General features: G+C 40.3%; 2 protein-coding genes across 6 annotated transcripts; both read right to left on the bottom strand.

The window, feature by feature from the left end:
• Positions 1 to 66: 66 nt before the first annotated feature.
• Positions 67 to 13,919, bottom strand: LOC128884065 (protein diaphanous). Of its 4 annotated transcripts, XM_054137119.1 has the most exons (16): positions 13,781 to 13,919; positions 13,150 to 13,231; positions 8,870 to 9,052; positions 8,403 to 8,701; positions 8,280 to 8,300; positions 7,355 to 7,664; positions 6,932 to 7,278; positions 6,586 to 6,865; positions 6,147 to 6,518; positions 5,675 to 6,085; positions 5,367 to 5,606; positions 5,052 to 5,306; positions 4,724 to 4,888; positions 4,398 to 4,641; positions 1,261 to 1,342; positions 67 to 1,041 (listed from the first exon to the last, which is right to left on the bottom strand). In XM_054137119.1, the coding sequence occupies exons 2-16, from the start codon at positions 13,183 to 13,185 to the stop codon at positions 1,020 to 1,022; spliced, it is 3,267 nt and encodes a 1,088-aa protein (XP_053993094.1). In that variant the 5' UTR covers positions 13,186 to 13,231; positions 13,781 to 13,919; the 3' UTR covers positions 67 to 1,019. The 4 variants fall into 4 exon arrangements, with proteins under 4 accessions (XP_053993094.1, XP_053993077.1, XP_053993104.1 ...); XM_054137102.1 differs by lacking the exons at positions 13,150 to 13,231; positions 13,781 to 13,919 and adding an exon at positions 9,317 to 10,102; XM_054137129.1 differs by lacking the exons at positions 13,150 to 13,231; positions 13,781 to 13,919 and adding an exon at positions 9,416 to 10,102.
• LOC128884095 (protein PAT1 homolog 1) lies at positions 13,777 to 21,166 on the bottom strand. 2 transcript variants are annotated; one of them, XR_008459240.1, is made up of 10 exons: positions 20,543 to 21,166; positions 19,763 to 19,957; positions 19,296 to 19,689; positions 19,091 to 19,194; positions 18,487 to 18,989; positions 18,205 to 18,385; positions 17,910 to 18,125; positions 17,582 to 17,845; positions 16,548 to 17,484; positions 13,777 to 14,016 (listed from the first exon to the last, which is right to left on the bottom strand). XR_008459240.1 is itself a non-coding variant. In XM_054137165.1 (9 exons), the coding sequence occupies exons 1-9, from the start codon at positions 20,579 to 20,581 to the stop codon at positions 17,227 to 17,229; spliced, it is 2,154 nt and encodes a 717-aa protein (XP_053993140.1). In that variant the 5' UTR covers positions 20,582 to 21,166; the 3' UTR covers positions 15,129 to 17,226. The 2 variants fall into 2 exon arrangements, 1 of the variants encoding a protein (XP_053993140.1); XM_054137165.1 differs by lacking the exon at positions 13,777 to 14,016 and having other exon boundaries at positions 15,129 to 17,484.
• Positions 21,167 to 23,794: the final 2,628 nt, after the last annotated feature.

Below are 23,794 nucleotides of genomic sequence, written 5' to 3'. Positions count from 1 at the left end.
ATTCGCCAAGGCAAACACTTTCCCCATAGGTATTTCTGTTGCGTTGTGAAATAAAAACACGACACGATCGATTGTACTGATCGCAATGTATTGATCTATCTAAATTCACATATTCACAATATAGATACAATTTCTTTTCGTTAAAATTCGACATAAGTACATACAATATAAACAATCATCGACCTTGAGATTCGAAAAATAAATTGACCCCTAATAATTAGCTGCGGCCCATTCGTGAACGGATTTTGGTAGTGTTTTATCATTTTATTCTTGCAATTCCTACGGCACAATTGTTATCGTTTATTTTCATTTTCGTTCAGGAATGCTCAACGCCGTCTCGCGATTAGATTCGTCAGAAGTGTTACTCTTTTTTTTTTTCCTCGATTTGGCACGTTTCTCGAACTTCGTTCCCGTTACTTAGTGCTCGAGATCAATTTTGCAGACAAACGTCGACGAAACGAAGCCGTACGTGTCGTATTCGCAGTCAGTGTCCCGTGAAAAACGCGACTTACTCGTACGTATATCTATATGTATATGTGTGCGTGTAAAGTATGTACATTGATTCACGTTCGCAGAAATAATGGTCCGTATCGCGTTTCTGCGAATATCGATTCCTTAAGACATTTTAAAAATACAAAATCGTTTGGTACAAAATGTACAAGACGCTACCGAAGAACGCGTTGGTCTCTCCATCCGTCGCAATTCCAAAAACCTCGTCGCATTGGTCATCCGTAAAAGTATTCCTCATTCGTACCGTATTTATATATATTTATATACTTATAACGATTCGTTTCGAATAGTTTCAGCCAGCAGTAGGAAGACATTGTCCGTTTGAATCACAAACACGAGGAAATGTGTAACTCCGTGAAAGAAAAGTTCTGCGAAATGATCGACGCACGACTTTAAAATTGTATTCTGCTTATATATACTATATGTATACATCGTTCGGGTGTACGTGTATCGAACGATTCGATCCATCACAGTATCGAGTTTAGGACGGAAACGGGTTATCCCATGGATTATGCCGAGCTTAAAAGTTCTCTGCAACAATGATTATCACACAGGTATTATTCGGAAAAATAGCCCCATGCCCCAATTTGCATCCCATTGGCCTTATCATATATTAATCGATCGGTATCGAGTATCGTGGCGGTAGCGTGTGGTATGTACAGTACATGCGAAAAAGCATCGTCGCGAGAAGCGTGCGAGTTCGCGATAGAACGGAAATTTTATTGACGTTGCTCACGTCGAAATACTTACGTCGAAAGTTCTCTTCCCAGTAAACCAGTCCCGACTAATCCTGTTCGCGATCGACTTCTATTTAGTTGAGCTCTTCTCTCTGCTGCAAAAGTAAAGAGAAACGTTTACGTCCGTTTACATTCTTACTCGCGCCCTATTACAAGGTGGGCCAGTCAGACCCATTTTTAAAAATTCTAATTTAACAGGAAATTTAGACGCCAGAAACGGAATTTTTTAGCTCTCACACTCGGTTCCTTAATTAGTAGTTCTGATAGTTTATATAGCATAACATTATTACAGTCCAAACGAACACTATTATTCGATATGATTATGTGTACGATGATAATTAAATTATAATAAATAAGAATATTAACGTTCTCAACAGGACGAGGAGACCTGTTTTTTTTTCTTTGAACTTCTACGACGTAGAATTCGGTTATGTTTATTTTTAGATAAGAAGAATTAAGAGACGGGGGTTACCCCATATACCGCTAATAGAAAGATTAGATTACAGCTAATTTTATCAATTTCTTGTGTAAAGAGAAATAATAAAAAAGTCCTTCACCACTTTCTGCAACCTGACGCTTTGTTATTCAACGTTGACGTTTTAATTCCTATTACTTTGATTGAATCGTTATCGTAGACACGATCATATTGAAATCACAGCAAAGAACGCTTTGATACGATTTGTTCAGACTATGATAATGCTAAATTTATTTATACGGACAAGCTATAATTTCAACTGTTATCTAATAGTTTTGACATAATAGAGAAATATTAATACTGGGTGCACTCATTAGTAAGGCTTATCTAACAGATCTTGCCTTAGACGTGTTTCTATTAATCGTTTGAGTCGTCTATTCGAACTAATTATACATTAATTAATTGCCAAGTAATTGGAGACTATTCATACGATCAATATCACTTCGTCTGAGACAGGATCTGCTACATAAGTAGTTCCAATTAGTTCAAGTATTTTTGTTACACTAGTGAGCGTTTTATTTTAATATACTAGGGCCCTCTGAAAGCTAAATGACCTGGTTTCTATCTCTAGGAGAACAGTTTGGATCATTCCTTGTCAGAAATTCTAATCGACAAACACCGTGTACATCGATCGATCAGGATACTCTACGTTGATTCCAGTCGGCTGTTACAGCGAAAAGTATTTCACGCGTTGATCAACAGTGCACAAAAATTTCTTTATTGATCTCTAAAATTACGTTACTTACAACGAATACGATTTACAAGTGTTCGATACAAGTTTATGTGCGTACGCATACGACGTTCGCCATCGAACAAACTCCTCGGCAGTTTAAAATGATGGATTAGATCGTCGACATAATCTATATAAGAGGTAAGTGGTGTAACACAGCCTTTCACTTCTATTTGTAAAAAGTTAACGCTTAAAATTTGTGTTTAAATGTAATCAGTCTTTATCGGTCGGTCGTGTCAGACGAACGTTCGTGTAAAAAAAAAAACAGAACAATAGCAAGAAATAAGGAAAGTAAGAACAAAAGAATAGAAATAGCGCACACGTTAACGTTAGGAACATCGATTGTATTAAAATCTCAAGGAAAATTAGCGCGTCGCGTTTCGTCGTCGGGTTAAAATACTGTAGAATGGTAAATAGCAGGTGGTCATACGTTAATCAAAGTGATGATTGATAATTATTATTACAACGGATTTATTATCGCATCTAGGCGATGTCCTGAAAGGGTTAATGGTTATTCGAATTCTAATTGCAAATCGTTACTTTGATTAAAATTTGTTCCACTTTGGCAGCGTAATGCGTTCTCAGTCTGGCAATAATACGAATACAATGCTCACTATACCGAGTGAACATTCATTTCAATAATAATCACAGCTCCAACGGTTGAAGTGTTGGCACGACTACCAAAACTTCCAGCTCTTTTTATCTCGTTTTTTCCTCTTAGGGGGCGTTGGCCCGTTTCTCGCACTGTTACTGATCACCGCGTCATCGTGTTCACGTTTGGCCGACGACGTTGCGTTTTCGAGCGTCTCGTTGGATTCATCTTCCACAATAATACTGTCGTGGTCGACTAAGTTCGAAACTATTCCCGTGGGACTAGACTCAATTCCCGTTCCAGCTAAATCAACAGACAATCTCTCCTTCGAGCATCGTACCGACACGTCGTTCTGGTTCTCATCCTTCCAACGAGCGATGTCGTCGAAGTTTCTCGTTCGAATCAAGGATCTCAACGGCGAAGAAATCGTCCTGCCGATTCTTAAAGCTAAACCGTCCACGGACCTCGAGATTTTCCCTCGTACATGCTTCGACGAGTTCGAACCCAGAGAGTCTCTCGAGCGACTACCAGGCAACGAGACGCTGTCGCTCAGTGGGCTAGCCAGATAATCGAACGATTTTTGTGATGTCACACTACGATTCCATTTCGAATGTCTCAGCCTACGCATTTGAGCTGTACGACGCACGATGCTGTTCCTCTTACGTTTCTTGCTCACTATAACGCGTCTTTGTTTCACCGGGGTAAGCTTCATAGCTTCTCCCAATAACGTAACCTTGTATAAAGACGACGACCTTGCACTGCGAGCTTCGGGCATGGTTGTCTGCCTCTTTAGTTCGTCCACGACAGATCTGTACGACCTGACGGTGTCATTCTCGGGAGCACAAGCGTCAGTCACTCGAATAAGACACCGAAGAGAGTCACTCGTCTCGACACTAGAGGCGTCACTGAACGAGGTAGTGGTATGAATCATGATGTCGCCGATGCTTCGAGGCATTGATACGGAGACATCCCTCCTGGGAGTCTCCTCGATCAATGGCTGAACGTCGAAACGCATTTTCTTGATCGCTGCCTCGCATTGTCGTTTAAACGAGCTGACTCTAGAGAGAGCTTTCTGCCGTTTGGGTGTTTTTGTTACCTTCTCGATCAACAAACGCTCACAGATATGTTGATTATCTTCTGGTGTCGTGGAACACGTGGAATGGTCGTCGGTGGCCCCACGGATCGTTTCTGTGAACGGCGGAACAGGCGAAAAGATCGCGACGGTAGCATTCTTAAGCCGTTGTTTGGCTTCTTGCGTATCGTGCGTTTTAACAAGCATGGTCAACCTTCGTTGACGCATAAACTCCTTCCTCGCAGATTTCGTCGTAGGGTACGTAGTCCTATAGAACTTACCACCAGCGGCGCGTGCTTGACGTTTGCGTCGTTGATCCGGTCGACTAAACGCGGAACCGGTTTGCAGCGCCTCCATTAAGCTGTCCATAACGCCTTCCTGAGTTTCGTGAGCGTTCATGTCGACCAGAGCGCGTTTACGGGCTGCTCGTGCCGCTTTCTCGACTTCAGCTTTTTCACGTGCCTCCCTCGCTCTTCTCTGCTTCTCCTCGCTCTCCCGCAGTTTTATTATCTCGCGTTGCGCGTGCTGTAAAACGGGAAACACGAATGATGACGTACGGCGCCGTTCGTTTCCGCTCTATCGAACAAATGTCACTGTGTGCACTTACCATGAAATCGTCTTTGAATGTTTTTATGTCGCCGAAGAATTCCTCTATCGTGTATTTCTGTTTGTCGAAGGAGAAGAACTCCGAGATCTCGGTGTACAGACTGTCCATGTTCTTGAACATGTTCTGCATAACTTCGTACGACTCGCGGGCTTTCTTCGCGAACGGCTGTTGCGTGTCACGATTAAGGAAAACATCGTGGGTTGTAAATATGCAAATTACGCGGAGGCTCTTAAGTTTAATGTTCCGTTAATAAAATAATTTGTTCAATAGCGCGTGTAGCTTCAAGCTTCAACTACGATTATAGCAATAGCGAGACTGAAAAGGATACACCCATAACATCGATAAACATATCGTCGTTAGACTGAGGGACTTTGGCATTCGATAGATCCTGCTCGAGATTCCGGATGTTCGAGTCCATTTGCCGCAGCGTCCTTTGGACATTCTCTAACGATACGCGGGCAGCTCTGTCCACGTGCCCTAGCTCTTCCGGAAAGCTAAGACACTCTGGAAACTTCCGTTCTATCGTGTCCACCAAGTAGTGCATAAGAGTTTGCTTGTTGTCGATGTCTTTAGTGCTGGTCAACTGAAAAACAAAACAAAAGGATATTCGAAGTCTCGACTTTAAATCACAAGTAACACTAACCTTCGTGAGGAAACTGATCTCGAATCCGAACGCCTGACCATTCTTCGATCCAGAGTTCATGTAGTTGCCGAGCAACAAAATCAGTTCAAGAATTTTCGCGAACTTTTTGCTGCCCTTCACCTCCTCGCATGCCGTTGTACCCGCTACTATATCCGGCTTTACGTCTTGCACCAGTTCTTCGTATCGTAACATGAAGCTCAACGATCTCAGTCTTGGCAATAGCCTCTTGATCGTTGATATCTGTCGAGTCACAAACGATTAACGATTATTCACATCGCTGATTTAATGATTTATTAATGGTTACTCACGGTAACGCAAAATTGCTCAGCTTCCGTCAAATCGTCATACTGGTCTTTGTAAAGCTGCAATTTCGTTAGCTGGTCAGGTGGTGGCAAATACTGTATCAATCCTTGCAGTACATTCTCCGATATAACAGACCCTTCGCACTTCAGCAAACACGACTTCACCTGTTCGAAAGACATGTGCTTCAGAGTCCCACTGATAAGTATCAGTATATTCTGCGCGGCTTTGCTGTCGAGGACTTTTAGATCCTTTGTCTTTTTCGCTGGAGCTGACTTGTCTACGACGTCGTCGATTCTCTTTCCACTCGGCTTCGACGCGAACTTCTGGGCCAGACCGTTCAGTATTTCGGGACTCGCCAATCTGTCTTCCTGCACTTTCGTCCAGAACGATTTTTCGGTAAGCTTGTGCGGTAAAATCTGCAACACAACGCTCACGATAAACTCTTAGAATTCAATGAAAGACGTACTGGGCACTCACCGCCTTCCAGTTTGCTCTTTTCAACGGTGCCTCGACTTCCCACTTCTTCTTGGGTTTCAGGCCTAAAGGCAGTGGTTGAGGACCTCCAAGCGGAGTGAATCCGGGCATCATAGGCGGTGGAGCTGGGCCACCCATGCCAGGCATCGGTGGAGGGGCAGGACCACGTTGCCCACCTGGCATAGGTGGAGGTGGAGGTGGCGGTGGCCCCATTGAGCCAGGCATCGCGGGTGGACGCGGTGGACCATTCATACCGAAAGATGGAGGTGGCGGAGGTGGTGGTGGAGCTCCTGGTCCTCCCATGTTCGGAAGCGGAGGAGGTGGAGGTGGTAAAGGACCTCCCATTCCGGGCGGAGCTGGACCCGTTCCAACTTTCTGTGAATAAACCGTCGAGATCAAGACAAAAGAAGCGATGGGCATAATCAAGCGTAAATGTACTCACCCCGCCACCAGGTCGTCCCTGTTCCAACTCCCTGATCTTGTTCTCCGCGTGCTGAAGTTTCGCCTCAGCCTCCTGCCTACTGGCTATCGCTTCTTCCAATTTTTGCGTCACCTCGACCAGCCGCCTCTCCTCCTCCGCCCGTGACTTTTCGACCAACGTATCTATCAGCGGTTGCACATCGATTTGAAACCGTTTGGTCGCGCTAAAATCTGGATCACAGCCTGAACGGTGCAGCACTATTTGCGACACGCACTCCTCGATCAATTTGTAGTACGCAGGCCTACGGAAAAGATAAATGTAAACATCTAGTCTGGATGTGTTCGTAGCACCGCTAGGATCTTCCTACCTCACCGAGGCGTCGTCTCTGACGAACAGCAGATGTTGAAGTATAGACAAAAAGTATGGTTCAGCCGACGTCTCCATCACCATGTTTTTAATCACCTCGAAGCAATCGTTCACGTCGTCTAGCTCCAATCGGACGTGATCGAACCTCTGCACGAACTCTTCGTAATCCTCCTCTTTGTGGTCGCTGAAGATCTTCAGATGCCTCGCCAGATCTTCGGATTCGTCCTTCTCCAGCATCTCTAGAATATCCGCCAGACCCACTCGCATGATTTCGTTCCGCAAATGCAATCTGAAGTCCAACTCTTCCGCCGAGGAGATGATGGAGTTTATCAGTTGGAGGCACTCGACCTGTTGCATATATTTTCAACTCTATCTTAGGAGGTCCACGACAAAGTTTCCTTTGCTCGAAAGAACTTGAATTTACCCTCAAATTTTCGTTCTTCTTTTTCATTAATCCCTGAACAATCGGCAGAAATCTCTCTCTGCCCTTGAACTCTCCATTCATGGTGATCGCGTCTAAAACCTTTTTATGACTGTCGCTCGAGATAAGGCAAACGGCGCCGAGCAGTTTCACAGCCTCGGACATGACGGACGGTTTCGTCGGCTCCAGTGATCTGGCCACGATTGTTAGCGCCTCATGGTGAGCCAACATTTCCTTTATGCCGACAGTGTTGTTCATAATAGCCTTCAAGCATCGTATGCATTCGTACTGTATACGCTCGTACCGATTGTCGCTGTTAAAGAATAGAAAAACTTGGCTTTAATGGCGTTTAAATTACCAAGCAACATGAAAAATAAACGTTGTTTCGTACACAGTGTGATTCTACAAACTGAGACAAGCTGTAGCTCTGGTTCCTGTTGCGTAAATCAAGTTTCCGTAGCTACGCTTGGAAATGAGCTACAGTTAGTTTCAGTCTTTGGGATCGCCCTGTATCGTACGTCGGAGCAACGCACAGGCATCATGCAAGGAATCGACGAATGGAAAACTATGCGTTCTGCTATTTGTCGCTAATTACCGAAGCGTTAATCAGGACCCGTACTCTCCCTCTCTCTCTCTCTCTATGCCCGAGAAAGATAAATCCTTCTCGTAAAAACAATCTTCGTGGGATTCGGTATGCCTCGCCTATGAGGGTTTGTCATACGATACGTGTGCGTGCACAGGCACGCACGCATAAATACACCCATACACACGCACACACATACGAGCGTGCACAGGCACGCAAGATACTCGCTCGCTCCAGCTCTTGCGAACGTTATACCGAAAGCTAAGAGCGAAAAGAAAAAGAAACGGTGCAGAAAATGCTATCGCTAACGAAAACTAAAGCGAATAGTATTTTTACGTGAATTACCTATCGTAATATATGAAGGCACTGGAATAGAACAACAGGACGATTAGAGATTCTTAGTCGGACGATATCAGATACCGACGCCGTGACGTAACGCGATCGATTAGTCGCATCGAGTATACTTACTTCCGATAGCACTCGTTCAGCGTCGCTAAAACCTGTTTCAGTCCCTTCGTTCCGAATTCTTGCACCCAGCTGAGTGGATTGTTGGTCAACGCTATTCTCAACGATTCGACGCAACTGTAGATTTTGTTTACGCTCAGATCGGGTTGCGCCAGATACTGAATATAATCCGCAGGTTTATCGAACTTCGACCTGTTCTCCTGTATGCTACCTTTGTAATGGAGCACCAACATTTCTTTCTTTTTCGATTCCGATTGCTGCCGCAGCGGCTCCTTCTTCTCCTCCGTCAGATTCATGTTGGCCTAAACATAAACACAGTCAATGGTTCAAATTTCAATTTTCTTTGGGTCGTTAACTATAAGAAAACAACGATTTAGCCATTTAGTAGCTAAGGCGTTACTTTGACTCAGTTTGTATTTTGAAACGGGTAGCGACTATACAGTCATCTTTATATTTAGTAGTTTTCTCACCAGCATCTCCTCGAATTTGTCATTGACCGCTTCCTCGTCCATTCTTTCAATGATGGAACGTTGTTGTTCAATTTCGTTGAAGTCATCGCCAGAATGGGGTCGGGGCATCGTGTGGTTTCCCGAACCACTTCTGACCCCACCTCCACGCCCGGACTTTTTTGGTCGACCGAACCATGTGTCCAGCTGAAACACGATGACAAAATCAATAAAAATGATACTTTACGCAGTTACGTAATCGTTGACTTTATGCGTAGAAATTTAAACAATTCATAACACGGCTTCTCGCACCATTCGGAACTGGTCTTTTGACTCAGGATACTCAAACATTAAGTATCTAAGTTTCTGAACATTTTATATAGAGATCAATATACTTTCATAGGAATAACATTTGTCTTTTACGAAAAGAAATGGTTCCTCAACGTAATTAACACCAGACCTCCTGCCTACCGATTCTTCCGGATCCGCACACGGAACCAAGAATGTTTCCCGTCGCGTCGCTAAAGTACCGTACGAAATCATTCTCCAACGCAAAAGAGCGAATCTTACCCAATCACTAATCATAGGTCGAACCGCTCACGCTAACAGACCGTGGAATATTTTCCTGTAGGTAACGAGTATCACGTAATTCATCTAACAGCGTTACGCGAACATGTGACTACCCCTGATGTCCAGCTGATTTCTGACAAATCCATCGACCGCAGCCACCGCTTCATCCACGTGTTTCCGTTCGACCTTTACTTCTCAGTTTCTTTTCAATTTCTTTCCAGCACTAACTTCCAAACTTGCTTAAAGAAAAAGCTCCGAAAAAGGCTTAAGTCGCTAAAGATGAAACCGTACGGTTTTGATAAAATACTCGAGACGACGTCAAATCATTCGCTTTAACACCACCATTATTTTCATTACGTCTCACACTTTTCACCGTATTAAAAATCCGAGGAAAATAAACGCAACAAGTATTACGTCAACATTAGTCGAGGTCCAGCGAACAAGGCTGTTTTCCAACCCAACCCAATCGCGAAATTCCGTGCGCACCCGCGATGGGAGGATAATTCCTCGAAGTAAGTCGAAGTAATCAACGCGCGAAAAAGAACTCGGTTTCGTCACGGATCGTTCCCCACGGATACTTTGGGGATTTCGTTCTTTTCGTTTGTCGGTGGAACTCAGCCAAGAGTAAACACCGTCTGTTTTCTCGATAACGACCACCGAGCAGTCGGCGCGATGTACGTAAGATTAAGGTAACGGAATCGCCAAAGAGCGAGTCATCGAACAGACCAAAAGAAGGGAAGATCGTGATCGCGAGTGGGGTGGAGAAGCGCGCGTGCGCAGTGAAGGATCTACCCACGTCCGGTATCAGTCGGTATGCTCGCGTGTACTGTATGTATACAATCGCACCTTTTGATGTTCATCAACGGAACGAGAAACCGTTTTTTCTGTACCGCGCGGTCATCAACGATGTTACCCAACTTCGACCGGTTGAGTATCCGAACGAATTTTCCTTATAATTGATATGATTTTAATTAATACAATTTATTACAAAAACTCTACCATGATTAGCGTAGAAGTCATATTTACTTAAAGTTTGATAACATCACATTTATTCGATGGAGGGACGATAACGTTTCGTTGGGACTTTGGTCTTTGACTGCGAAGCTTTGCTTTACATTCTGTAATACATCGTTACAACACAGATCACGATCGAGGGCTACGCCTTCGAAACTTCATGGAAACCAGTTAACCATGTTTTTATTTAATATAATTTATCAGTTTTTGGTTATCTTCGACACTTCTTCGAGTCACTCCATCAAACGGTAATTAATTTTATCCGAGTAATTACGATTTGTCTTATCGGGATCGAGATAAATATCGGTAAAAATCATCGAACGACGGCTAATGGCATCCTGAGTGTTCCAAGTACAAACAATGCTTTGTTGATAGTTGTCGGGGCTAATTTGACTATTTCATCTTGAGAGATAGAGTAAAACGTGAGTCACGGTCCTCGTTTTACGCGTCAGAATCCATCCGATCGTGTCATATTCGCGAATAGCTCAAGGATTCGACGATTCTGGACAAAATCGTTAAGTAAAGGACGGGTTCTTAAACTTTTGCCGATCCAATAGCGTCTGTAAAATGCAAAATAAATAATGAATATTTTTTTTTAAGATTATCGCTCAAACAGTCAAAATCCAAGTCCAAAGTTCTCGAGCCATTGCAAGCAATCGATCATTGTTCGCGATCGATATCAAGGATCTCGTTGATATCGAAATATGATGTATGCTAGGTAAAATTAGAAGCAGTTTAAGTCATCGCTTTCTTATTTTCAAAACAGTTCAAGAACTACAATACGTTTGTCAATTCTAGCGAAAAAATAATATCTTTGAAACGATATTTTATTAAGTACCGTCGCAGTTACAATTTTCGAAAAGCTAAAAATAAAACGATGCGTTTGTCTGTAGTTTTTGGTCGAATGCAGAGAGAATGACACAGGCGAAGAAAAAAGCTGCGCGCACAGATGAGATCACTGAAGCGAACGGTCGATGATGTAACCCAACGCGACCGGTACCCGCGTGCTTTCGTTTCGTATCCATTTCTTCCGTTTTTTATTCCCTTCTATGCCAGAGATGGATGAAATTCTTATATAGACAAAAGTTTTGAATAACACAGAAACGACCAACCATTTTTTAATCGCTACTCGACCAACGAATTATACGTTTGCAATCGATGGTACATAATAAATTGAAGGAACTCCATAACCGATAGATATTCCTAGTCGTAATGAATGTCACTCCACGAAGACAATTAGTTTTATCGCGCTGCAAATGAATGCTTTAAAAAATAGCGCTAGTTATTTATCACGATAATGACCACGTCGATGGCACTTTTAAACAGGAATTCTGTGCCACTGTGGAAGGTTAAAAGGAAAAGCTTACGATCTAGCCGAATAGAACGTGAACGTTTGGAAATTTCGAAATGCGCGAAGGAGAAAAAAGAAATAGAGATGACCGGTTTTCGATCGATAAATTCTCTAGAAACTTCGCAAAACATTGATTGGACTTTACATTAGCTGTTAGCTGAGAATAACGTTTACCCTTCAAACTCCATTGACATCAGATACAGGCACAGACGGCGCAGGTTAAAATGGTTAAAGCTAGGAGGTTTCATCGCGTTAAATTGTCACGACCCTGATAACTCGTTACCTTGTCCTAATAATTTGTACGTCGCGCATCGCGGTTTCACGACCGTAATCTTTTCCGTACGTGGAACGATTCACCTTAAGCAATTCGTCGTGACTCATATCGGACAGCGCGCTATCTTCGATTATCGGTGTTCGTGAACGCTCCCGATTTCTTTTTCGTTTTTATTACCGGTACGAACAAATTTTTCTTTTCTTTTCGAATTATTAGACGACGATACGCGTCTAATGTAAACCAAACTACGAGCGAACTTATTACATTGAAGTCTACTCGAAGCCACAGATATTTGTTTTTTTTTTTTTTTCGTTATCGTTTACTCTCAACAGAAGCGATAACTGAACGACAGGAAACACGACACAAGCCTACGTACTACGCGCGTATCGCTTTCGAGAAGCGTTTACGTTTAACTCGATGCAATGCGTCCGGAACTCGCGATACACGGAAACGGGTTTAATTTCGCACGATACCGACACCACTTCTTTCGTGCCCTTTCAGCCCTTTCTGCTCTGGGTTAATTACTTCAATAGAGGAAAATGTTACACCTAGCGTGAGAGAATCCTTACTAGAATCCTAAACTAATGAAAAAGTACAAGTATCGCACGATGCTATATGGCATCATCGTATGCGAAACATAAATTCGGAATTTTTAAAAACTTGTAAATATTTATCGTTTCCTTTAGTCAGCTCAGCATATCGACACAAATATGTTTTCGTTTTCTTCCATCCTGCAATGTTAACAATTTCAGATGGAATTATTGGGACAGAAAGTGTTAATAGCGTCGAACATCCTTGCGTCCATACCGTGCGACTTCTCGATTAATTTAATAATTCGTGCGTGCGCGAATTTGTTACGAAATCTAGTTAGCATACTCTTGCGTCATCGGCAACGTACGACCAACACGTCTCGACCTCTCAATTGTCTACCTGCTTGTCTGTAAATTTTATGCAAATTGATATAGGGGCATACATCTAGTCAAAGGATAGAGAAGCCGTGTCCAGATCAAAATCAGAATCAGTTGCATGCTAATTTTTAAACAATTCTTTAGATGTACCCCTAGGAGTTAAGGTATTATGCCCTTGAGTACTCACAAAACCAGCAGATGATTTGTCTTTCCTATTGGCCATAGTTTAATCTTCCCCAACCGTTACCTTCTAGTATACATTTTTTTTCCTGCAACAGATAAAGAAAATTGCTTTAGGTTATTCAAATTTCAGATAACAGACACATGTCTCTTAAAGTATTTATATATTGAGTTTTTCAAAGATTTGTATAACATCGGAGTGGGTAATACAATAGAAACTAGAATATTCTAAATTCACTGCAACTCTAACAGGTGGTTCCAAGTTAAATCTCTCTACCACTGTAAGCGTGTCCAAACAATTGTTACAACCTTGATACCATAATTCAAGGAAAGCAAACCATAAACTAGGAATAACTGAATTCGATTCGTATATATCCCAAATGTAAAGGAAATCCTGAAAAGATATTTAGAAAGAGAATAACCAGTAGTTTCACAATTCTAAATGAGTCAGGTATCGCTGTAAGTAAAGTAGAATGAGACTTTCTCCATTTTTCTAGCATTTTGAGAAAAATTAGCAAATATAACTAAAGGTAAACATTAGATAGTGAAAAACGGAGTTGGGAAGACAGATGAAATTGAAGTCGTATTTATTTCGTTGGTTAAACAAGGAAATTCTATCAAGTGATTATCGTACTTACTTGGTTCGGTTAAAAATTTCTTTCGCCAAATGCACTTTCGGTGATCGCAGATTCAGCGTTGTTCGCATTCGGTTGTGAATCGTATTCGAATGGTCGCTAACGTACATCAACGGTTTGCCATGGATCAACCGAAGCGTGGTAATAATTTCTCGGACAAAGTAAAATGACCTTTCCAGAGAAAAATATTCATTTCATCCGTTATGACAATGAAACACCTGCCAATACGAAGCAACCTCCTAAGGACAAGAATCGCCAAGATATCATGTACAATTCCTTTCCCTTCGAGACGAACGAATAATTCGCAATTGAACCGTCGATACCGATTAGTATACACTCTAACGATAAAACCTTCGCATCGGTTAATTTTGGTCAAACGAACACCCGTATTAGAAGTAGAACCAGCAACACGCGAAATGCTACGAGAGAAACAACAGCGCCAATGAGATACGAACCGCGAATGTCAATCCTTGGACTCAAGTTTCCACGTCGGTATTACAGATATTCGTCGTTATTAGTCTCTTTCCGTGGCCTTCCTTGCGACACTACCTGACACTACCCAAAACTCTTCCTGTGTACTTATTTACCTTTTGTTTTCGCCTACGTTTACGAGTTATTTACAGATACAAATACATGTATTCACATATCTACATATACTTCCTTTTATCGCTTAAGTCATAACCATACACATCTTAATGTAATTGTAAAGACTGTTATTAGAATAATCGTTGGCCTCATAAACATTTAAAGAAAACGTTATGGCGCAAATTGACTCCAGATGGCAATGCCACAAAATATAAAAGAATATATGTATATTAATCTTTCTTAGAACTTTCTGTTAAAATCATTTTGTGTAAACACGATAAACATGGTATTCCTATAAATATTTTTATATATCTTTAATAAAAGATAAAACATCCCTCTCTCTTTTACCTAGTTTATGAAAAAATATGAAATTCCTTCATCTTTGTTTCTCTACGTTCCCGCCTTTTTTTCTGTGAAATCACACACAGTATTCAATTTTAGAATCAGTGCTAAAACAGATGTTGTATTATTGGTATTATTATCTTATGCGACACGCTGAACCGTTTATGAAGATGTTGCAGTAAGAATAAACAAAAGGTGAATATATGATAATAGCTCGTCTCTATACACAGGCATACGAATCTGTAATTCTGTATCCGACTATTGTAATTAAAATAGATGTCTGCGCCCGTGTATAATAATAACCTTTAATTTTATATCAGGAAATTACGCAAACGTTAAGGATACATCGATCGTGTGGATAATGCGCATTCGTCAATCGTTTTTTTATATCTTTACAATGAAACGATAATTAATGATAACGCCGTTTATACTTTATGATACAGTTTACTTTCAAAGATTAAAAAATTTGTACAGCCTCAACAAATATCTTTCATCCAAGAGTAAGGAATTGAAACGTGCTTACTCCAGCTCGGTTATCGTTCGATCGTTATTTTACAAATTGGTAGATACAATTAGTCTCTTGTGAAATACCAACTGAATTCAGTTTAAAAAATTATATACGATTAACATTTACGGTTATACACGACACCGAATTTCGAAAGCGAAGTCGAAGAAGAAAAAATGTTTGTTGGTACAACTAACAAAAACGCAATTGTTCGTAAAAACTTAAAAGACGATTCGATTAGATACGGTTGAACATACATTTCAAAAGAGAGAAAAATAGATTTCTAAAACTTAAAGCTAGTTTCTTACGTTATAATTGAAAAGTACAAGTGTTGGATCGCGACGTAACGCACTGCACGGTTTCACTGATGTTCGATATACACTATGCAATTTGAAAGTGTCGATTCATCGATTCTTTTTTTTTTTTTACAATCACTACAGAGATTGAAAAATAACGCGATCGATCTTTCTTTTTTATATCACTTTTATAATCTTTCCTGTTCTCTTTTTATTGCAAAAATGACGTAGTGCTATATCGCGGAAGCGAAAAATAAATTTTCTTTCGCATCCAATTACAAAATATATGAAGTCATTCATTCACCAAAGTCGCTCTATGTACAAGCTAAATGTACATAAGATTTTATTAATATGTACTGCGATAAAAAGTAACCACTTACACTGTATACTAAAGGCCATGTCGTCGTATATTTTAAATCGCTGTCCACGCTCTCGCTATTTCTTGCAAAAATCTTTTACGGTCTTTTCCTATATTATGATCACGAAGTAGGTACGCAAATAGTTTACCCAACATTGATAGTGTATTACAAACGCTCACGAAATAGTCTCTAATTTAACGATCAGACGATAGGTAAGACGAACTCGTTATAGTCGCGTATCTCTGATGCTGATGTTAATTACATTGATTGATACAATTTTTCACTATTTAATACATTAATCGTTATATAAAAACGTTGCAATATTTTTTATTCTTGGCGTAGAAACCTATACAATTACTGTTACTATGTTTCCTGGGCCTTCGGTTCGCTCGACAAAAAATAATGCAAATGAATGCACGAGTAACATCTAATGCAATTCATATCCTTAAGAAAAAGATCGATCTTTGCATAATTGTTTACAATGGCGTATCATTATTTTCAAAAATGTTAAATGAGGTTAAAAGCCTACACATCCTATGTTGTCTAACTTTTCACGAGATCATGCATAAAATAATTCAATTTTTTAAAGAGAACACGCGATGGTTAAATTTCACAAGAAACACGAGGAGACTCGCTCGTACTCGAATGTTTAATACAAAGATGAAGAAAAATGGCAAACGTACGAGAAGCGTATACAGCGGTGACATTCACTTTCACGTCTACTCCGTATAAAGATGTAGCTGCGACTAATGTTTAATACTAATGACGTAACGTTCGAACCATGTTCGAAAAATTCTTTACTATATACCTTCGAGATCGCAGGATACGACACTGATGTGCGGAGTAATTCGATCGCGCACGACTATAAATCGTTTACATTTTTAACGATAATACTAAACTTACATCTTAATATCATGCGAACGCAACTACAAATATATTTTACAAAAAAAAAAAAAAGACAAAAAAAAGGCAAAGTTACGAACGAAAATCGTCGGAAGATAGGATGTGTAGTTTACATGATGAATAATATCGAATATCAGTTTTACACAGTAGACTCGCAGTTAGAGAGAAGTTTAAAATATTTGTAACAGACGTTGTACGACGTATCGAGTTAAACATATTGTCTCGAGTATAAATCAAAAGCATTCGATATACCATTGCTACATTTAAAATAAAGACGAAACGCATACGTCTACTCTGTGAAACATGGATATCAATCATGCTAAAATATATTTCATTCATATTAACGATGTAGCGATATTAAAATAGCTGCGATTCTTCTCATTCGGTATTTGTTTTTTCTTCGTAAGAAAAATCAAATTTTGTGAAACACTACGGCGGAAAACATCTAACAACGTCTGACTATCGGGAAGGGTTGGCATCGGTTAGTAGAAGCTCCAAGGTCGTGTAGCTCTCGCTTTTTAAATTAGATAGTCGATTTAAATGCTGATTGAGCGTATTTGCAGCCATCGGTTGATAAGGTGCAACACGGGGCGGCGTTTCACCGTTTATTTCGATGATACTTGCTACGAAGGATGACCATTCCGTAGACAACGAATCATCGTAAAGGGTAAGGTTTTCCGCCTGTTCCAACATCGAAGCTATTACGGATACTCCAAACTAAAAGAAAGAATTTCAATAAAGAAAACTTACATAAACAAAAAAAAAAAAAGACAGAAAAAAGAAACAACATTGAACGATTAGATTTTAAACCAACCTTGTTCGTGAGAGCAAAGGCTAAACTGTTATTTTTACTCGACTGACTAGCAGACTCGGATAGCGATCGAGCTAATCGAAGTATTGCACCGAACTCGTGTACGGTATCAAACCAACGTTGAAATTCCGAATAAAAGGTCTCCAGCAAATGAGAGTCTCTGCGACCTATTATAGCTAGTCCTCGGAGTATCGCATTCCACAATTCTTCTAATTGATTATGATGCTCCGTTACGTTCAAGTATGGTAAGAACCTTAATAACAGCATCTGCGATATAGACAAATTTTATTAGAATAATCGAAAATATTATCGATTATTTGAATTTACTTACTTTTCCTTTTCGAATGCTTAGCATACTCGTTAATTTATCATCTTGCATCAATTGAAGCAAAGACTGCAGCAGCGTACTTATTAACTCTGGGCCAGTCTTTTTAACAATAGTAGTTGTATTAGTAGTTGCTTCACTTTCCGCTTCCTGACTTTGTTGTTCGCTAAGCAGAGCCAGTGGATTGTTTAAATCTTCGAGTTGTAATTGTAGTACATATAACTGAAAAATTAGTTTCCGTGTAAAACGAGTTCAATGTCCTGCTAATTAAGTAGGTAAGAAATATCATATATAATAATACCCTTTCAATTTCAAGCAGCAACTGTCTTGTCCTTTTTGTATCTTTTTGCTGCATCTGCGTAACCGATTGTGGATCGCTGTTTGGTACGACATCCATATCGATAACCTTACGCGGTGCTATTACACTGGCAAACTGCAACTTTCCCAAGGAATTTTCGAATTGCGCCGGTATGTATGCTGACCTAGATAAGACAGGATAAGTTGTTTGGTCTCGGCCTCTGGAAAGACCGACACCATAGTCAAATTCACCAAAAAAAAGGCATAAGAACGAAAGGAAGAGTACCTCGTATCCCTATGATAGCCATTGTTATTATTATTATTAGAATTTTGTTTATCTTTTTGGGCTTGATTTGCGCTCTGTTTGTTTCTTCTATCGCAGAAGACGATATAATAGTAGTCATCGACGTATGGTTCGTTCGTGTTCAATTGTAGTAATTGAATATTGATTAAAAATTGCTTCTCCCGGTTACTCATGAAACCAGCATATTCGTCGGATTCTCCGGAATTGATCGCTCCATTCATTCCTTGGTGATGATGATAAGGATATTGTCGAGGGAAATTCCGATCGTGAATACGATGATGCTGATTATTTTTAAAAAATGGCTGATGATTTCCTTGTTGATCCCCGTGAAGAAACGGTCTATTTGGAAGTCTTAGATTTCCAAGATGGTTAAACGAATGCTGTTGCTGTTGTTGATGACTGGTCTGACTATTAGGAAACGATGGTACCATTCCATGTTCCGGTCGTATGAATAAATGAGGGCCTAAAGTCGAATGCGGAGGTTGCTGAAATATATTGTTTATTATATATCGAATTCGTAAAACATATCCACGATATTCATTTTGATCATAGGATTGATCAAAATGTGCTGTGGAATTAGACTTACAGGGAAATTATTGCAAAATGAACCATGAATCGGCGGTCTCTGAGCGACATGCGGTAGCAATAAATGCGGCGGAATTGGATACCTTAGTACGTTTCCAGTTTGATCTAGGGGAACAATTGCTTTGATCTTATGGAAAAACTAGAAGCGAGTACGTATTTGGTTTATTTATCTATGTTAAAGTTTGTTCACCATAATGCATACTTACTAGGCATGAATCTAGGTGGCTGTACTAATTGTGGGTGTGGAAATCTCATATTCGGCGGTAAAACAACAGGATGCGGAGGTAGAATATTCCATCCTGGTGGAAAACGTGGTTTTGACACACAGTCGAGAAGATGGGATTCATTGGATTGTTGTTGCTGCAATTGAGCATTTTTTACCAATCCTGGAGGAGGTCTGTTTCCAATGAGATCTTTTTCTAGTTCTTCTACTGTTTTTACATTCGTTAATGCCGATGTTAGACTTAAGGGTCTAGAAAGTGGTTTAGGAAGGGATAAATTGGTAGGACTGTCCCACACTCCGGGACGGGGAACAATTCCTTCTTTCTCATCCAATACAAGGTGGGATAAATTATCTTCGATATCTGAACTGACCCCATTCTGCAAGAATCATTGTTACAACTTAGATTCTCCTCTGCTGAATGTACCTTGTCGGTGACATAGTTTCATTTACCTTTTTGCTCGATGTACTTTGGTTATGTGGGCGACTGGACTCTGTAATCTCTGCAAGTTTTTCATGGTCTTTCTCCCAATCACCGATAGTGGCTTCAGAACCAAAAGTTTCATCGTTCAATGCGTCGTATTCCTCTTCTTCTCCAATATCGTCCTCCTCTAATGGACAATCTAGTCCATCTTCTGAACTGCTATTCTATAAGAGTCGTAGAAAACAGAAGAAATAGGGAGAAACATTATTAAGATAACAAATTTTCTAAAAACTACTCGGATACAATAAAAAAACATGAGCGTCGCGAAGTATTTAATGACCGTTTGTTTTGTACATTCTAACGAAAGCAATGTACTGTTGACCAAAAACTGAAGGGACGTACAAAGTATGATAGGGAAAAAATAAAAACAATAGCAATCAGCATGAGTAGTAGTGTTAATGACCTTTCGGAGAAACGAGAGATCGGTGAGGTTATGGGATGTACCTCCATGACCGTTTGAGGTAGGAAGCACGTAGTGTGTATTTTGGAAACGATATACAGAGAAAGGGTGGTCAAACGTTATACATCATGCACAGAAATAAATAGGTAATACGGTTATGCTCAATATAATCGGTTGTTCACCGTCAACCGAATGCACAAACAATTTTAATTCTTTGTGGACCGTTAAACTGCGACGTGGCTGTTCATCGAAAACGAATACGATCCTGTACTCGCGTTGCACCATTCTCCACCCTTTCGTAACAAACCACGAAACCAATGGTAGGTTCATCGAGGACGAGCTTACTTACAGCAAGTGTTGCATCGAAACCGAAAAAGAAGTCTGCCATTTGTCGAAATTAAATGTGCAAAATGACATGTTCTGATCAAACGTCAAGCGATACGAAAAGCATCAGCTGTCATGGCGGTCATACCGTAAATCCACAACCACGTTCTAGGTGTCGCGTATGTTCCATAGAAAGCTGTAGAATGCTTTCATTTTCGACATTCAAAGATTTTACTCGTGATCTGAATATGGTGAACTATTCTTTCGTACGTGATTCAAATCGAAAGTTATTGGATGTGGGGTACAATCGTGAAGCTGTAAAACAGAGCTTTTCGTGAGTCATATGGTACATCTAAGGAGTACTTGAACGACAAGTGCTGTTCACTGCTCTTCACTTCCCGCCTAATTCGTTACTCGACTTGTGACAAAGACCATCAATTGTTCCGCATTTACTCTTTCTTAGTACTTTTGTATGATATTGATAGATTCTTAATTATATATACTGGGTTGTCTGGAAAGTCCATGCCGATTTTTAGTAGGCGGTGCAGGTCTGAATATATCGGAATGGTTGAAAACAAATAACATGTGGACATCCCTAAAAAGGTGGAAAAATTGTGGAACAAAATGGGATATATATAATTCAATAAATATATATCGAAATTCAAACGTGTCTTTGAATGTTTCTTAAAAATTGGCACGAACTTTCTGAACAACCCGATACAACGATCGTGAGGGCAGTTCGATCAGTTTCGCGCCTTTTTCCTTCCTCAATTCGATGCCTATTTGAGTAATTGCGTTTGCATTGAGTAGCTTGATTGTAGTACCTTTAAAAGTAGTAGCTATGTATTGAATGCTTCGTTAAATACAGATTTCGATTGTTTCGGAATAAATAGGTGCATCCAGAAAACCGAATTGGTGGTTCCCATTGTTCTCCCTAGATGGCGAGTGGCGTTTAGTATCACTGGCGCCATCGGTGAGAAAACGTCCAAGTTTGTGCCGACAATAGTTTCTACTGTTTTTGCTAGATAACGCCACTAAATAAAGAATCCATAAGTATTGCAGAATTATTTACAAGAATGAGAAATTAGACATAATAACATTATATCTAGATGTATAAAGCAAAGAATTGTGTTAAAATTATGCATTTATGAAAAATAAAGAATAATCACTTAAAGATATAGGTGGCGCCATCTTATAGAAACAGTGGGAACTATTTTCACTATAAACTTGAGAGTTTTACTACCGATGGCGCCACTGGTTCCAAACCAAGCGCCATCTAGCAGGATTAGTGGGAACTCTTTTCACTACAAACTTGGTAATTTTACCACCGATGGCGCCACTAGTGCGCTACATTGTTTGCCATCTGGCGGTACAATAGTGCAAACTTACGCTGAAGGTTCCAAAATTAATTCGTTTTTTTTTACCGCGAGATGGCGATACCGATTTGTTTGTTTTTTTATTTCACAGTGCATGGCCAGATAAGCCCAGATAGCACTCCTCTTTCTAAACGATACCGATCGTATCAACAAATCTATTCTCTACCTTATCTACACTCACTATCAAAAGGAGACTTTGAGTTTGGTGCTAAATTTGAGCAACTGTAGAATTTATAAAGAAATTTATATAGTAACAACACATTATGTATTTAAAATGTAATAGTAAATGTAATGTATAAATTAATAATACATAAAATGTCCTTAACACGTGGATGTATTAGTTTATTACAGAACCTACAGGTACTCAAGCTTGGTATACGACACAAAGTTGCGTCCTGTTGGGATTAGGGTTAATGGCCCCCTGTACAGTGTGTACAACTCGAAAATCTGCTCTCACCTCTTTCAAGAGCTTCGAATGCGGCTGAATCGACCAAGGCAGCAAAAAAATCCAACGAGACTATTCTTCCCTCGTTGAAAGAAAGTTCAGTAGCCAGCAGGGTTGGCTTAAGATTTCATAGAACCCCAGATACCACGAGCATTTTCAGTAATATCGCGATACCGATTTCTCAGATTAATTTTCCAACGACCCAATAGATATTAGGTTGTCCGAAAAGTTTCTTTCGCTTTATTAATAAGTAACACATGCACGATATTTTATGTTTTATGTTACATTACTGAATTTTGCACGATTCATTTTGCTCCGTTACTGTTACAACATGAATATCTACGAAATTAGATTGTCTATTTATATAAACACGACCACAGAAAATAATTGAGCGGAACTCGCGAAAGAAACTTTCGGGACAACCTGACAGAATGTCATTGTTTATAAAAAGTAAGTTAATAAATTACAATCTTACACAGTTTTATTGGAAATTGATCGGTGTACGAATACTTTCTACACCCACTGTAGTTTCGATATCGTTTTCCATAAAATCGAGGCGATCAATTTAAATCGAGATAGGCTCATAATTCCTATTTAATCGAAGAACGATCAACTGAAGTTTTGTTAAAATCTTCCATCAAATAAATCCACGGAATAACTGGTTTGATGCGAGCCTGGTGGCGAGCAGCGACGGTCCCTTGTCGAGGGACTTTCGCAGTTGTCGAGGGGACGCGTGCTCGGCTCAAAGTGCCGAGAGTTTTGACGGGTCAGTAACTCCGAAAATATTTATGTCGCCCCCAACTATTCCTACTCCCGCGACATGGATATTTTCGGCTAATGTTGGGTAACCCCCGTACCAAACGCCGACGCGTTTTCTCGCTTTTCCCCTAATTACAGCGATTCGTCGTGCAGTCGAACGCGACGACTGAGACTGAAAAAAACTTCACCCCTCGTATCCACGTGAAACGATCTATGCTATTCCACCGTTAGTTCGATACCGTCGACTACTACAGGGATCCTCGTCGAGCGGGTAAATCGACCGGACCGCAAAATGTCAAGTGATCGTGGAGAATCCAACTCTGCGCAAGGGCGATCCGATAACAATTACCATCTGAAACAACTTCTCCTTATCGACATTGAAATTAACCGTTTTGCATGGAACATCTTGTTCTCGATGCGGTCTCGTCAAAGGGAGACACTTGAATTTTTATGTTTTGCATTCCTCGCGATGTCAAGGTAATCCCGACGAGTGCAGAGGTTTAAATAAACAATTCACTTCAAAGTCACTCTGTTTCGCGTCACTGATCTGTCTTTTCATCGTCTACAACGCTGCGCCGAACAAACTCAAGGTTACCTCGATATCTCGAAAGATACGTTCCGTATAAAAGTTCACCGTTAGAAAGGTAACGAGTTACATCCAATAAAATAGGATTTAAACGAGGCTTGTAACGCGAGC

Source organism: Hylaeus volcanicus, chromosome 1 (assembly GCF_026283585.1).
Source record: "Hylaeus volcanicus isolate JK05 chromosome 1, UHH_iyHylVolc1.0_haploid, whole genome shotgun sequence".
Taxonomy (NCBI): Eukaryota; Metazoa; Arthropoda; class Insecta; order Hymenoptera; family Colletidae; genus Hylaeus; species Hylaeus volcanicus.
The sequence above is the reverse complement of the archived record's forward strand: the minus strand, read 5'-3'. Positions and strand labels throughout refer to the sequence as shown.